The sequence below is a fragment of the Neophocaena asiaeorientalis genome, unplaced genomic scaffold (assembly GCF_003031525.2).
Source record: "Neophocaena asiaeorientalis asiaeorientalis breed wild unplaced genomic scaffold, Neophocaena_asiaeorientalis_V1.1 scaffold597, whole genome shotgun sequence".
In the NCBI taxonomy this organism is placed as follows: domain Eukaryota; kingdom Metazoa; phylum Chordata; class Mammalia; order Artiodactyla; family Phocoenidae; genus Neophocaena; species Neophocaena asiaeorientalis.
The window spans coordinates 2,136,941-2,154,235 of record NW_020172664.1 but is presented as its reverse complement, the minus strand read 5'-3'; the positions used below and the strand labels follow the sequence as shown (position 1 = coordinate 2,154,235).

The 17,295-nt window shown below is 39.1% G+C and overlaps 1 protein-coding gene across 1 annotated transcript in view; it reads left to right on the top strand.

Moving 5' to 3' along the window:
• The first annotated feature begins 4,314 nt into the window (after window positions 1–4,314).
• BTAF1 (B-TFIID TATA-box binding protein associated factor 1) overlaps window positions 4,315–17,295 on the top strand; it is a 90,141-nt gene continuing 77,160 nt past the window's right edge. Inside the window, exons 1-2 of the mRNA XM_024739534.1 lie at window positions 4,315–4,604; window positions 16,630–16,753. Coding sequence (XP_024595302.1) covers window positions 4,591–4,604; window positions 16,630–16,753 — 138 coding nt within the window. The 5' untranslated portion in view covers window positions 4,315–4,590. The remainder of the gene's footprint in view (window positions 4,605–16,629; window positions 16,754–17,295) is intronic.

The window sequence follows — 17,295 nt, the reverse complement described above, 5'->3', positions numbered from 1 at the left end:
ATAATTCCTCATTCCTACCTTCCTCCACCCCCTGGCAACCACCATTCTACTTTTTGTCTCCATGAACGTACTACTCTGGATAAGTGGAATCATACAGTATTTGTCCTTTTGTGACTAACTTATTTCACTTAGTATAACTTCTTCAAGTCTCATCTATGTTGTAGCATGTGTCAAATTTTCCTTCCTTTTTAAGGCTGAATAATAATCCGTTGTATGTATAGTGCAGTTTGTTTATGCATCCATTGGTTGATGAACACTTGGGTTGCTTCTACCTTTTGGCTATTTTGAATAATGCTGCTATGAATATGTGTGTATAAATATTTGAGTTTCTGCTTTCAGTTTTTTTTAATAATTTATTTATTTTTATTATTTTATTTTTGGCTGTGTTGAGTCTTTGTTGCTGTGCACAGGCTTTCTCTAGTCGCAGCAAGCGGGGGCTACTCTTTGTTGCAGTGCGCAGGCTTCTCATTGCGGTGGCTTCTCTTGTTGTGGAGCATGGGCTCTAGGCATGTGGGCTTCAGTAGTTGTGGCACGTGGGCTCAGTAGTTGTGGCTCGTGGGCTCAGTAGTTGTGGCTCGTGGGCTCTAGAGTGCAGGCTCAGTAGTTGTGGCGCACAGGTTTAGTTGCTCCACGGCTGCTTTCAGTTCTTTTGGGCACATACCCAAAAGTGGAATTGCTGGATCATATGCTAATTTTATTTTTAACTTTTTGAGGAACCTCCATACTGTTTCCCATAGTGGCTGCACCATTTTACATTCCAACCAACAGTGCACAAGGGTCCCAATTTCTCCAGATCCTTGCCAATACTTGTTATTTACTTTTTTAAAAATATAAATTTATTTATTTTTGGCTGCATTGGGTCTTCGTTGCTGCGTGTGGGCTTTCTCTAGTTGTGGCAAGTGGGGGCTACTCATTGTTGTGTTGTATAGGCTTCTCATTGAGGTGGCTTCTCTCCTTGCGGAGCATGAGCTCTAGGTGCGTAGGCTTCAGTAGTTGTGGCACGTGGGCTCAGTAGTTGTGGCTCGTGGGCTCTAGGGCACAGGCTTAGTAGTTGTCGCGCATGGGCTTAGTTGCTCAACGGCATGTGGGATCTTCCCGGACCAGGGCTCAAACCTGTGTCCCCTGCATTGGCAGGTGGGTTCTTAACCACTGTGCCACCAGGGAAGCACCTGTTATTTACTTTTTCTGTTTGCTCTCTTGTGCACACGCGTGTGTGTGTGTGTTTTATAATAGCCACCCTACTGGGTATAGTTTTTTTTTTCTTTGTCTGTGTTGTGTCTTTGTTGCTGTGTGCGGGCTTTCTCTAGTTGCAGCGAACAGGGGCTACTCTTCCTTGCAGTGCACAGACTTCTCATTGTGGTGGCTTCTCTTGTTGCGGAGCACAGGCTATAGGCGCGCAGGCTTCAGTAGCTGTGGCACGCAGGCTCAGTAGTTGTGGTTCGCAGGCTCTAGAGTGCAGGCTCAGTAGTTGTGGCTCATGGGCTCTACAGCACAGGTTCAGTAGTTGTGGCACACGGGCTTAGTTGCTCCGCGGCATGTGGGATCTTCCCGGACCAGGGCTTGAACCCGTGTCTCCTGCATTGGCAGGCGGATTCTTAACCACTGTGCCACCAGGGAAGTCCTGTCATTGATTTTTGAAGCCACCTTTCTGGTGATAAAAAATAATAATAATAGCTACAATTTATTTAGCATTTAGTATTTCTTAAGTGTATCATGTATCAACTCATTTGCTCCTTACAACAACTTTACAAAGTACAGGTTCATGATCCATTATTTACAATTCTGGAATTGAAAGAGGTCTGAATATGATACTTTAAAAAAATTCATCTGGCAGCAAAACCTGATCTAAACTGCCATGCATCTATTTAGAGTTTCTTATTTAGTCCTCTTAGTATGGCTATTCATATGTTTTGCTGCAGAACTATAAACGTACTTGACTATGGGGTGCTGCCCTAGAAGCTGCTAGGGTGTGACATAATATGCACTGGATTACCTTTCAAAATCTAAAAAATTCTAAATTCAGAAAACCATCTCTAGCCAGGGTCTCAGATAAGGGTTGTGTACCAGTACTAATATTATCCCCATTTCACAGCTGAGGAAATTGAGACATGGAAGGTAAGTCATTTGCTTAAGGTTGCATAGTTAACAAAAAGAACGCTCAATGTAGTTAATAATGTTTTTGAGTGCTTAAAGTTTCAGTCACTGGGTTAAATGCTTTATATTCATTATACCCTTACCATAACCCTATAAGGTGCTATTATTGTCCCCATTTCCCAGAAGCAATTGAAGCGTAGAAAGGTTATACAACTCCCTTGACACACAACTGTTAAGTGCGGTGAGGAAGGATTTAAAAACAAGTCAGTCTGACTTCAATATATTTGATTATTACACTATGCCTTACCAATCTGTAACACCAGCCTTTTCTTCTCTTCTATATGTCCTTTAGAACTATATATCTAATTACCTCTTGGATACTAAAGAGTAACATTTTTTAAAATGTATATCAGATCATTTTACTCACATGTTTAAAACCCTCCTATGACTTCCTATTGCTTGACTAAAATCCAAATACCTTACAATGGCCCCTTTCTACCTCTCCCATCTTGTCTCCCAAGATAGCCAGTTTCTCTTAGGTTTTTTTTTTTTTTTTTTCTCTTAGGTTTTTACACTAGATGTATCCCCTATCTGGAAGGCTCCCCAGGTTTTCACATAGCTGGCTCCCTCTTGTCCTTCAGGTCTCAGATTAAGCTCCTTCTTTGTTTCCCCCTAATCACCCAGTCTGGGGTCTCTAATCACCCTCTCTATCCCATCATTCTGCTTTCCATAGCATACAAACATGATATTTTCTTGTTTATCTGTTCGCTCTCTTTCCTCCCATTAGAATGTAAGTTCAACTAGAGTGGGCACCTTATCTGTTTTTGGTTTCTTTAGAAGCCCTAATCTCTAGTATAGAGTTTAGCATGTGGTAGGTACTTAATTTTGGCTGAATAAATGAATGTAGTGTACAATCAGTAAATGTACCTGCTTGTTAGTTTCAGTGGTGTTAGATGAACTGAGAAGGCAGGTGGGAGGAGGCTGTGAAATATGAAGACATGTGAACATCAGCTTAATCAGATATTGTCTAATAGTATAAAACAGTGCCGAGCAGAGTGTCTGGCATAGAGCAGGGGCCAAATTAATGTTTGTTTAAGAATGAACAGTAAATATTATTAGTAGCTTGGATCTTGGGCAAATTACTTAACCTTCCTGAGCTTAAGTTTTCTCACCTGTAAATGAAGATTAAAACTTACTTTACAGGGTTGGCCTACAAATTATATGAGATAATGCATGCCAAATGCCTAACACATAGGTTCTTAAGTTAGTTTCTTTCCCTTTATGCTTTATAAACTCTTGTAAGCTTTTCTAGATACATGACCTCATTTTATTTCTATAGTACTTCTCATTAGCCTCATTTTATAGATGAAAAAGACTCAGGGTTGAGGCAAAGCCTCTACAGATAATAAGAAGCCAATGGATAAGTTTTATAAGCAGAGGAGTGACACGGTGAAAGCAGTGTTTCATGAAGATTAATCTGCTGGAGGCCTTTAAGATGAGCTCAGTTGAAGCTGGAGAAATATTACTTTGACTACTATCATAAAAATCAAGTTTAAGGTGATAAGGGCCTGCACTAGGTGACAGAAGAATGTTTAAAAGCCTAATTAAGCGACTGAACAGCCACATAAGCAAATAAATAAATACATAAATAAATGGCTGAGAGTTTTCAAATATGCTTGAGAAAATCATGGTACCAACAACACAAGCAATTAAGAAATCAAACATGACAAAATGGTTGACAGAATACCTTCCCTCCAATACCTAGGCAGAACATATGGCAGATAGATGGCAAACATTCGAGCCGTGTCTTCAGTGCCGTTGCAGATCTTTCTGGATTTCACCCCTCCCACTGGCATCGCCACCTGGACTAGAGCATGCTATGGTCCTGTGGATTCTGCTTTCTCTAGAAGCAGTCTGGTGAGATGGGGATCGGGGCAGTGAGGAATTAGAAGCAAAGGTTTTAACTCCCAGAACCTTGGCTAGATCGCTTCTTTTCCTTCCCTAGAAAATAAGTGGACTCATTTCTCCTCTCTCGCCTCGTATGAAGACTACCGACCCCCTCTAGATGAGCAAAGACAGCTTTTTTTTGGCGGCGCGCGCCGCCAGGCCGTAAGGGTTCACACTCCTACTCAGCGGCGGAGCGGAGCCACTGGCGGTGAGCGGGCGTCACTTCCGGCGCGCTGACGCTCAGTCCGGCGTGTCGACGCCTGCGTCAGCAAAGAGCGGGGTTGGGGGCACCCGGTTTGAAGTCGTGCGGGTCGGCGGAGTGCTGCCTCCGCCGCCGTCTCAGACCCCTGCTCCCGGGCCGCGGCAGGGACGAGCTCTGGTAGGCGGCGGGGCAGATGCCCGAGGGTCCGCGCGGGGACATCCTGCGCTGCACCGGCCGCTCCTATCTGCTCCGTGGCCTGGGCCTGCGCCGCTTCGCTCCCTGGAAACTAGCGCCTCGGCAGCGCGTCGCGTCGCTCGCGGAGAGCTCCGAACCGCCGGCGCCCGGCCATGGCGGTTTCCAGGTGGGTCTAGCTTCTCCCGAGCGGACGGGAAGGCGGCCCGGGCGAGACACGGTCTCCTCTCGGAGCCCCCACTCCTAGAAAGGAACGGTTCCTATTGTCACTGGGCTCGGGCGCCTTCCTCCCCAGACTCCGCGGTTCGCCCCTCGGTCTGCGGGGGTTTGGGATCGGGTTACCCTTCGTAAATCGGTTCAAAAATGTCTTTTTTGTTGTTGAATAGACCCTTTGGCGCGTTAGGGCTAGTTTTTCTCTTTCCTCACCATGTTTCTCTTCTCTGGTTTCTCTTCCCCCTTTCAGTTCTGGGAGAGTCTCTTCTCTTTCTGAGCATTTTAAGGCCGATCCCTAACCTCCATTTCACGGGAAAACTTGGTAGCAACTGTCGAAGTCAGGGAGATTTTGAGTGCATATTATCTACGTGGCCTTCTAATTATGTTAAAATTTTGCGTTTACGGCTTTAGGGATATGTTCTTTCCTGAGGACTCTTTCCTTACATTACAGTATAATTCTTCGCTTTGTTTGACAGTACACATTCAGTCGTCAGCATTGTAATCTTTAGCAAATTATTGTATTAGCATCATCCTCCTCACCTAAGGCGTGAAAGATGTATCGCGAGTCTTAAACTAGTTTGAAGCGATGCCCATCGATAGGAAACTGTAGAAAGGCCAGCAAGACATTTATTTGTATAGCTATAGAAGGAAAGTTCTCCTTTCCTCCAATATGAGAGAGTGGGGAGAGTACATTTTGTCAGAGGCTTGAAGTTAGTGGACGTGTGTGTGTGTATGTAGTCCCTCTGATAGCAGTCAGGATTCGCCAAGTTTACTGTTAGTTTTCGTGAGAAATGGGTCCTTCTGCCACATAGACTGAAAGGGGAAAATGATGATAGTTCAGAAGACATAGTTTTTGTTCATTTTTCATAGTTAACTGAACACATTCCTGTTTTGCAAATGAAATGATAACCCATCCCTCACAGACTCCCTAGATAACTGATAAAAGAGTGCATGGGAGAAACCCATGGGAGTTGGGTGAAAGGGCTCCTAAGATACCTGTAGTGGGGCATCTAATTTTTATTTCATAGATTAGTTGAATCCGTTCAATGTGAGGAAATTCTTGTTTTGTGATATGTAAAATCGCCTCGAGAGTATACAAGTAGTATTTTCAATTTTTGCAAAGACAGAAAGGTGTACCATCTAATTTGTTACCCCCATATGAATATATAAATACATACTTTATAAATACATTGATATACAAACTTAATATGGTATTCTGTTTATAAGGTGGTAAAACGTTTAAGGGAATGAGTAGCTCTTGAAATTTCGTTCCTGAGTAGACGGTATATGTTCACAGTATTGGTTATAGTTTTATAGAGACAAAATGAAAGATTAAAGAGCGCCTAATCTGCTTGGCCAATGTTAATCTATTTACAGAAGTTTAGAGCACCTAAACTTCTGAATGAATGAGTGAGTTTTGAAAGCAAGTGCTTTTTGTTCTTGACATAGGATTTCAAAGGGTGGTGCTCTTTTTTTCTATAGATCTTTTTTATTTAGCTTGCCAAAATTCTATCAAATTCTGCTGTAAAAAGAAAGCCTGTCATGGTTTTATGAAAGAGCTAGTCCTGTGCTTATTTTGGTAATATAATAGGTTCACAGAAGACACTTTTGAGACACTTTCTGGTTTGGGGATACTGTCAGTCCTTGACTTTTTCATCTGAGGGTTCACTTTGGATAGCAAACTTTAATTTCAAGCTGGTCTTCTCCATGCACTGAGCACCTATCTTTATTAACTAAATTTCCTTTTGGTGTGGAATACAGACTCATTTTAATACTTTATTGTAGAAAAGGTGGAAGATGGTTCAAGAGATAAAAATCATATTTGCTAGAACCAAATCTAAAATATTTTTTGCACTGTTTATATCAATGTGTGTAACTGAAAAGAAACTGTAATGTTTTTAGAACCTTGTAAGTATTTCCAATAGAAGGGAAATATTAAGTTCAGATTGCAAGATCCAGAAATCTAGGAATAATATTTGACTTTGTTCTCCCTTCCTTTCCCCCAGTCTAGCTAGTCCCCACATCCAATCTTGTCAGTTCAACCTTTCTAATCTTTCTCTGGCCAGTCTTTTTCTTTCCATACTAATTACCACAGTCCTCCTCCATACCACCATCGTCTCTAATCCGAGATACCTGTAACGGCAGCCACTCTGCTCTTCCTGCCTCCCATGGCATCTCTTTCTAATTTATTCTTCATTTCAGTTATATTATTGTTTGCTAATATGCTAATTTTAATATGGCCTTTTTTCTGCTAAAAACCCTTTAGTTTTCTGTTGCCTTAAGATAAAGGCCACATTCTGTAACCAACACATCTTACCAGATCATTTGTGATCTGGTTCCTGCTTTACCTTTTTAAGCTTCATTTTGTCTCAGGTTCTCTGCATCTCTCTCTCTCTCTTCTCCACTCCCCTTCATTCTGAATCTCTGTTCTCACCTCCAAGTCTTTATCTCTGGAACATTTTTCCTACCTCCCCCACTTCCCCCCAAGTCTGGCTAATTCCAACCTTAGTTTTTAGGTCTAAACCCTAAGCCTATACATATGTCACTTTGTTTGGGAGACCTTCTCTGGTTTTCCTTCATCTGAGCTCTTTGCACCAATGTGTACTCCTATCAGTCATATTTATCATACTTTGTAAGTGATTGTTTAATTGTTCTCTCCCCTGCTTGAGCATCAGTTCTGTGAGAGAAGGGAATGTCTTTGATCTTTCTATCTCCAGGAAAGTGCCTCCTTCCTGGTAGGTGTTCAATACATTTTAAAAAAAAAAGGAATAAATGAGTGCCTTTGTTTCTTGTTTTAATTCCTCTCATGATTTTTCTGTAATTTATATATAGTAGAGTATTTCTGGTGTTTTTCAATGAGTGCTTCTGAGTTTTACAGTTTTCCCTGAGGGAGAAAAACTTTATAGCTTTGACTATTAGCCAGAATTATAATTTTAAAAATATAATAAACATTGTCAGAACTAGTTTTTTTTTTTTTTTGCAGTATGCAGGCCTCTCACTGTTTTGGCCTCTCCCGTTGCGGAGCACAGGCTCCGGACACGCAGACTCAGTGGCCATGGCTCACGGGCCCAGCCGCTCTGCGGCATGTGGGATCTTCCCAGACCCGGCACGATCCCGTGTCCCCTGCATCGACAGGCGGACTCTCAACCACTGCGCCACCAGGGAAGCCCCAGAACTAGTTTTATAAGTTTATATAGCATGGTCTTTTATAATGCAAATTGGATATAATGTAACCCTGCATTTTGTGTAATCAAAATTTTTAGACCCCACTTAGTTTTATAAAGGCCTAGTTTTAATGTACTTTGAATTATAAGAATGTAGCAGATCATGAAATGTATGGTCAACTCTTGATCCATGGATGAGTTAAATCTTGCCACAAACAAACCTCCCCCCCCCCCGAAAAAAACCTTTGTGACTCTCTAAAATTGCAAATACAATGATAGCATTTGAACTTCTCTGTAAAATGCAGTGAAATACTACTGAAAAATGTACGACTCCTTTAGACCCTAAATAAAAGAGAGCATACACATGTAGGAGAACAATGTTGCCCTTAAGATGTGAATAGTGGAAGGTCAGCCAAGCTCACTCACTAGCTACTTGACTTGCTCCCATAAAATCAACCTCAGCAAAAAAACAAATTAGTATATATTACAGGCTTTCAGTGTTATTTGCAAACAGTTTGAATTATAATTGTTAAATCTTTGAATACTGTTTTGTAGAGGCTCACAAGAGCCTCTCTCCCTGTATTATCTGTCATCTAGTTGGGGTTGAGTCACCAATAGTAAAGGCAACCTTAGAGGGGTTGTTAAAACTCATGCTCATTACAGAAGGTGTAGGTGAAATGTGTGATGATGTTGGGTTCCATGGCTTAATACAGATTTTTTAAAAAGATTGTTTTTGATACCTTTGCCTGTTTATGCCACAATTGATTGACTGTTGTTATACATTGATTAGCTATTATGAACTTAGTTTTTCCTTGATGATGTAGAGAAAATGTAAAAATATAATTTAGAGAATTTTTCCTGAGTGATCTCTGCTGTAAAGTTCATGTCTAAAATGTCGAGACGGTAATTATGACTTGACTGTTTTAGAAGTCGTGCCTTAAGTCTGTGACACATATTCTTTGCATTTAAAAATGATGCAGTGTTCAGAAAAGATTCAGGGGAAAAAAGGGAACATACCCCTTCTGGAAGAAACAAATTGCTACATGTGAGCAGAACTTTGCTCGGTTTTGATAATTCTCTCTGTGCATTGCTGATACTTCAGAGAAACATTGTTTCAATTGCCTGTTCTGCCAAGTAAAAGGAGGTTTCATGATGCGGGGGCAAATTACAGTGGGTCGTTGCTCTTGACAGGGAAAATGCTAAAATAATCTTACCTATAGGACAGCACAGGTTGCTTATGTTTGCTAGACCTATTCCTCCATCATTGCTAATTTCTATCCATTATAAGATTGACAGAAGGCACTGTTGTAAATTGTAATGTATCAAATATTTTGTTATTTAAAAAATGTAGGGACAAAAAGCTAGGAAAGGTGGAGGAGGCATTAGATGTGTATCCATTTTAATCCCTGTGGTAAGTTCCTCCCTGTTTTAGTTTATTTCTTAAAGTACTACACACATAACAAAATTCACCGTTTTAAAGTGTATAATTTCAAATGAAGTTTTAAAACCACAGATATTTTTCCTGCAAAACCTAGATTTTGTCTTTAAGATAAAGTCATGCAAGAGGCGGAGATTAGAAAAAAATATGGCCTGAAGGACATAACGCAACTTGGTTGTCCTTTTTCAGCACTCATTTAACAAGTATTTACAGAGTGCTTTTTATGTTCTAGGTGCTGGAGATACAGCACAGAACAAAAATGGAGTTTCCATTCTCATGGAGTTTGTTTGTGTTCTACAGTGGGAGTGGGGGGAATGTAAATTATCTAGCCACACCTGCCCTTGCACCTGGCTTTGGTGTGGTTTCACATCTTCATATTTGTTCTTAGTGTCCTATGTGGTATTTCAAATTAATCTACTTTCTTGTTTAAAAAACATAACATTAACATAGTTTCAAATAACCCACAGTAGGAACTAGAAGGCATACATTTTAAAACATCAGTCTAGACAATTTCTTGGAAGTTGTTTCTTTTGACCATAACTTCCTTGCTTAATGATATTATGTAGGAATAAGTACAGTGTTCGTATCAGCTATTTATTTTCTTATTCCCTAAGTAACGCAGAAAAGTAAAACTTCAAATAGTAAATGTAAAAAATGTATGACAAAATGGACAAACTTCACTGACCAATCCCTTTTAGTTAAGATTACAAAGCCATCTGCGTGAAGTATTCTGCCAGTAGACCTTCCATACATTTTCAGAGTGATTAAATTTATTCTGAGAATATTGAGACTGGAAGTAGATTGAGGAAGTTATATCTTATACTTTTTTTTCATCCTCAAATGGCTTAGGAGTGGAAATGCAATATATATATGTTTATTAATGATGAAGTAGTAATCTAGGACACATTTTATAGTTCAAAATGCATATGATTTCTTTTTATATTTTTACTTTATGAATTATCATAATGGGAACAGCTGAAGTTAGATCACAGTTGCCAGCATAACCTCTACAAACTCCCACGTACTTTCCTTTTTCTAGGCAGTCTTTTTTTTTAACAACATTTTTTTTAAATTGAAGTATAATTAATTTTCAACATTATATTGGTTTCGGGGTACAACGTCGTGATTCAGTATTTTATAGATTATACATCATTTAAAGTTATTATGTGCTGTACAATGTATCCTTGTTGCTTATTTATTTTGTACATAGTTTGTGTCTCTTAATCCCACACACGTCTTCCCATTCCCTCTTCCCTCTAGGCAGTCTTTAGAGCAGTTTTCTGAAATCACAGGTTTGTAAAATAAACATGAATCATATCTTTTATAGTTATTTCTGTGAATTAAAATCCAAATTGAAAATGGGCCAGATTATCATCATCAGTAGATTCATAACCAGTGGATACTGTCAAATATAATTGCCTTATGTTTTATTAAAATTATTCGTCTACAGTCTTTGGTACCTTCCATTCGGCTTGACATCTGTTACCTCTTTCTCCTCCATCTGTCTATCCTTCGGCGAATGAAGAATGTCATTTTTTTCTATTAGCTGTTATGCAACATAAGGTTTAGCCAAAAGAAGTATCGTGGTAAGTACTGTGTTCCCTCAATCAGCCCTTCTTTTAACTTCGTTTTTCTTTTGATCACCTAGCCTTCAGACCTCTTCCTCATCAAGGGCCCTGTCTGCCCTCCAACATAATACTGACTCTGTCTCATGCCCTTTCCTGTCCCCTACCAGTTCATTATACCAGCCTTTTCCATTGTGGCCTGGCGCTGATGCTTACCCTGCTTGCCTCATAGCTGGCTATCTTGGAGTAATAGGTCAGATTGCCCTCTTGTGAGATCCTGGTCTGCACATCCCTTTGTTCTTCCTTTTGTGTGGCATCTAATCTGTTGTCCTGGAGAGAGGAATGGAGAACTCCAAAAGGGGCTTTGAGTCAAGAGGACTAAAGAAGCATTCTTGGGTCCCCATTCCTCTATTCAGGGAGGCAAATTTGGCTATCAAAAGGTGGGAGATGTGAGAATAAACAAGCCTGGAATTGGATGAGAGGGTGAGCTGATCTGCTACCCTCAGGGCAGTTGGCTGGTGAGGGAGCAGAGCTGACATGACATGGCATTGGGATAAAAGACTTCGAAGAAAGCAGGAGGAACTGTGTGGTTGTGAGGCAGAGTCAGCATTAGGGTACAGAGGAGTCGAAGGTCTTTGAGCAGGATATGGTTCTAATGAAGCTGGGTAGCAGAGGACTAAAGGAAAGTTTAGGAAGGGTAGAGGTTATTGAAGGAATACAGTGCCTACTGTGCGGTCTTTTTCCGCTTGCTCTTTGGAGCAAGTGTAACTGCCATGATGTTCAGATTGCTAAAGTACTGCTGTGTTCATCTTTTCACTTACTGAAACATTCATTGCCTTAGCATCACTTCTGTTATTTTTATAACTTGTTTTTATGTAATATAGCTATGACAGATTAAGGATATTTCTTGAAGGAAGCAAAAAAAAATTGTAATATAACACCCTCTTTCTTTGCTTAAAAATGGTGCTTAAACCTGTCCCAAGAAACTTGAACTTTTCTTTATCTATAATTTTAATTACAGTAAATACCAAGTATTCAACAAATATTTGACTACTGTGCAAAGACACTGTGCAGAGTATTGTGGGGGACAAAAAAGAATCATTGAAGAAGGTGAAGCCTAACGAGCATGAGACAACATGTGACAAATTAATGTATAATGCCAAAAAATGCATAATAAATGCCAAAATGGTTATTTAAGATGAGAAGCCCTGTGGATTTTAGAAGAGGATATGATAGTATAGTAGTCTGAGATGGTTTCAAGAAGGTAAAGGACTTGAACTGAACCTTGATGGGTGGGAGCTAGCTGAAGAATTGGACCAAGAAAGACATTCCAAGTAGCGGAAACAGGGTAGACAAAATTGTGGAAACCAAAATGGACCCTGTTTGGGAGATACTTTTTTGTTTTTGATTGCTATCTGGTAGGTAAGGGTGAGCCATTGAAAGTTTTAGAGTAAGGTAATAATTTGACCAAAGAGTGCTTTAGGAAGTAAATTTAGCAATGAGATCACATTAGTATTGAGTTATGCTCATCAGGCAGTTGAAAGTGTGGCACTGGAGCTCCCAGATGGGCTAGGTTTGAGGATTATTTTTACTGTGCTATAGTTTAAACAAATTACAGTTTCCTACAGGAGAAATGGGTGAGAGATGGGCAGCCAAGGATTGAATCTAGGAGAATGTTCATATTAAGAGTGTTAAGAGTAGGGAAACCACAGAAAGAATTAAGAGTTCAGAGAAGAACAGGGTAACAGAATGTTGTGAAAACTTAGGAAGGAAAATATTTTAAGAATGGGGTACTTGCTGAAATCACATGTCATAGAAGATTCATGAAAATTGGATTTACAAAAAAACACAACAACATTAGATTTGGGGCTTAGAAGTTCATTGGTGACCTTCAGGTGTGCTATTTTAGTAGTAAAGAAGGATAGAAACTTGATTTATAGGGATTAAATTGGGTATGGTGAGGAGATAAAAGAAGTGATTTTAAGCACTTGTTCAAGATGCTTGGCAGCAAAAAGAAAGTGTTCTAGAAGATGGAAGTCAAGCAGTTTATCTTCTCATTAAAGATGGACCTCTGGATATTTGAAGATAGAAGGGAATAGATTACTAAGGCAGTGATTTAAGATACTGGAGAAAGGATAATTGAATGAGGGTAGAAGGAGATGGTAAAAAAAAAAAATAGCGGGACTTTATGTAAGTCTTGAAGAAGAGTGAGGATTGTCTTTTCATCTGAAATTGAAAGAGGTTAAGTGTAAAGACCTTTAGAGGTAATGAGTAGAGAACAAGATAGTTCTTGTTCCATAATCTAGAGATCTACTCAGTCCATTCCTTTTTAAGGAATAGGGAATGGCAACTGGGACTTGAGGTAAGTGGAAATGATTGGGGAAAACTATCAATTTTATTTTAACTTTTTACACATGGATTTATAAACAGGTTGGTATTGTCACTTCCTTAGAGTGTTCATTTTGCAGCCAGCTTTGCTTTTAGTCACAAAAGCAGAAACTCCATCATCAAAAAAGGAATTATGGGGGCTTCCCTGGTGGTCCAGTGGTTAAGAATCCATCTGCCAATGCAGGGGACACGAGTTCGATCCCTGGTCTGGAAGATCCCACATGCTGCAGGACAACTAAGCCCGTGTGCTGCAACTACTGAGCCCGCGCACCATGACTACTGAAGCCCGTGTGCCTAGAGCTCTTGCTCTGCAACAAGAGAAGCCACTGCAGTGAGGTGCCCGCGCACCACAACGAAGAGTAGCCCTGCTTGCCGCAACTAGAGAAAGCCCGTGTGAAGCAACGAAGACCCAGCATAGCCAAAAAAAAAAAAAAGGGAATTATGAAGTAGTTTAAGTCTTTCCAGAGGTGCAGTCTAGGGAACTTTGCATCAAGTAAGTCAAAGATATGACAAACACTGTGGTGTATAAGGGAAGAAAAACCTATTAAAACAAATACAATGATGTGAAGCTATAAAATATGGCTAAATCTAGTTTAACCCTACAAAATAAGAGGTTAAGCAAAGTTAAGTGAGCTTCTCTAAGTCTTCTAACAAGTGACGAAAGTAGTGCTTTGTCTCCTAACTTCCAGTCTAGTTTGTTTTTCCATTTTACCACTGTTTTCCTGTAAGAAAGTCCTGGATTTATGTGAACTGTACACACACAAGAGAGCCCGATATTGTTATAAAGAATGCATGCATCATATGCAAATATAGGTCCACTGTTGCATAAATTTGACCTAAGACATAATTTTTATAATAAAACATTTAATCTTTGATAATTTTGCCTGCCATAGAATATAGATTTAAAATGAATATTTGCCTTGATAGAAAGTTGTTTATAGATTATTTAAAATTTCTTTTTGCAAATTTCATTGAGCAGAGGCATTCAAAATCAGAGTCATGGAAATAGGCATTTATTTGTTGTGAAGGTTCTGAGAGAGTTTCAGTAACTTTAACATCACAATCAGTTATAAAGATGAAAATACGTCAAAGAGCATTCTTAGGGATATGTATGGGATGTATAAGGGAAGACATTTTATGGGGAAGGGATTTGGGGTCTGACTTATTGTTAGAACTTTAAGAAAACCAGCTGTCAGGAAAATTTCTTTTTCTCCCTTTTGTCCCATTATCTGTGAGTCACTGTTCATCAAATCCTGTAGCAAGGCCTGAAGAATGAATGGGTAAAGACAAGTATTTAGATAGCCTTGAATGGATAAGGAGAAATATTGTGTCAAAAGGTGGGGTGTGTCTATGCACAGTGTATAAAATAAATTGATTTTTGCATGTTTTTTAGAAATAATTTCTGTAAAATCACTCTGTGTGCCATTCAGTATATTGGAAGCAAAAAATGTGTTGTATTACTCTTTTTTTCCCCTTTATTTTGCTGCCTTTAATTACCTCAGATATTTTTCTTGAAACATGTCCTTCTTATACATACCCTTAACTGTAAAATTTGAACCTCACCTCTTAGTGTTTTGTTCTGAAGCAGTTGAAAAGTTTTCATAGTACCCTTAGCCTTCTTGACTGAAAAAGATCTATTTTAGTTATATATATATTTTTTTTACCAGTTACAGTGATTTTGTGCTTATCAGTGACTGGCTAGTTTTATAAATACTACCCCTTCGAAAAGAAAAAGTAAGAAAAGGAAAAACCCTGCTTATTTCATTTTGCCCCCTTATAGCTTTATATTTTCTCGTAAAAGGTTTTTAGAGCTTTGCTTTCTAAGTTTTTAGCTCTTTGTGAAAGAAAAATAATCCCAGAAGTAAAATACGAGTCTCTCTGCAGTTTATTAATACTTAATGCTCATGCTTAACTTTGGGACCTTGCTTGCTTTCTTTTCCTCATTAGATGACATTTAAAGGTGTATTCTCTAAATCTCCCCTCATATAGGATTGGGCACAATTAATATAACCTTGCACCTTTTCACCCTTCATCTTGCTTGAAGTACCCATTTATTCTGGATATGAAATCGCCTTCCTTTCATTACCTGTGGCATCCATTTGCCTCATTGAGCCTGATGAGTACTGTGGTGGAAGGGCTAGATCTTCTACCATGTGGACTGCTGGTGGTAGTTACTGGTTTCTTTGCCTTTTTAAAATCTTAGGATTTTTCTGTATCTCAGAAACAAAGGGACACAGTTTTCCATTTCTCCCCACTTATTCCAGGTATAAGGCATTGTGGTTTTATTCCAAACTGTTTGTTGGATAAGTGGCAGAACTGGGATTTGAATCGTGGGGCTGTGGCTCTGGAATTTGTCCCATTATGCTATTTATCTTTACAAACTCTTTCCTCAGAGATCTTATTGCTGTATCGGTCACTTCTATACGAATGACTCATATATCTATATACCTTTCGTCTTGAATTTCTCCTGAACGTCAGATCTCTATTTCAACTATCCTTTTTGGTCTCCCCCAACTTTCCTGTCCCTGCCACTAATAAACTTGTCATCTTTTCTCAATAACATTTCTTCCACTAGTTATTCCCATATCTTTTAATGATATCTTCATTTCTAAAATTCAGAGTCTCAGAATCCTTTCATTTCCTTGACATTTCATGGAATTACTATACTGTGGTGTTTTACTTCTGCAGCGTTTTCCCCAACTTCTTTCTAGTCTTAGATTGTAGTTCAGGTGTGAAAGTTCTCTGAAAGTTTCCTTCCATTTTACTTCATGCTTCACACTGCTGCCAGACTAATCTCTCTAAAGCATAGCTCCAGTCCCATCACTTTCTTGACCCAAGACTTTCATGGCTGAGCTGTAATTCAAGGGTCTCCACAATATTAGCTGTATCTTCCACTGTTCTCTTAAGTGTACCCTGAATTACAACCAGGCTGTTTTACTCACTGCCCTAAATATAGTCTCCTTTTATTGCTGTTCTCTTCTTATTCCCTCTTGCAGATGTATCTCCCCCTTTTCCTTTTTACCACCTCATCTCCACCAGTATTGAAATTTTTTTCTACCATTAAGGTCCAGCTCATACACCATTTCTTTTAGAAAGCCTTCTCAGTATTATACAGTTGGGGATGTAGTGTTTGTTGCCTCCATTCCCACTCCTCAAAGCACTTTGTACGTCTTTTCTGACATGTGTCTTATTGTATGTATCCATGCATGTACAATACCTGTATTGAACCCTGTATTCTAATTGTGTATTTGCCTTACCCATTCACTCCACCTCCATAGCAAGTTCCTTATGAGTAGAGGTTAGATTATCTCCTGTGACCCTACCATAAATCTTTCTTCATAGGTGCTTAATATGTACATTTACTGACTCAGACTTATACGTATGAAGAAACATTTCAGAATAAGCATTATATTTTTGTTATTTTAGGCTTGACCGTCTTTTTATCTTACTGGATACTGGCACTACTCCAGTTACAAGAAAAGCTGCTGCACAGCAACTTGGAGAAGTGGTGAAGCTTCATCCCCACGAGCTAAATAATCTCTTATCTAAAGTAAGAACTCTTTTTTTTTTTCTTTTAGTATAATACAATTGTAGAAATTTATCCATGGGCAGGAACATAAAAGTAGAGAAAGAAATTGTCTTATTAGTGACACTTTGTGGTCTTCAAATTCCATTAAATATCTCAATATTTCTCCAGATATTTTAAAATATTTGCTATTTTTGTTTGTCACAAGGTTTAAAATATTTTGTTTTTTGCATCAAGTTTGTTTGACAATATAGAACCTTTGGCCTGTGGCACAAATTTGAATCTGATCCAATTTGGTAACAAAGTAAGTTGTTAATCTAGTTTTTTAGTGGTCTGACTTGTTCTTAGCAGCTAATAATTATACTAGTTGGCAGTCTTCAAATGGATGAGTACTCATGGGTAATGGTGGAAATATATGAGAAGCTAGTTGTTACATTCTTAGTTATTAGCTCTTTGAAAGTGGAGGCTTTCTGCTTTGGTGGATAAGTATTTTCATAATCCTAGCCCATGTTCTTTCCCTAAGCAATGCTTTATTTTTACTGAACTCTGTGGGCTTGTAGAAGTGT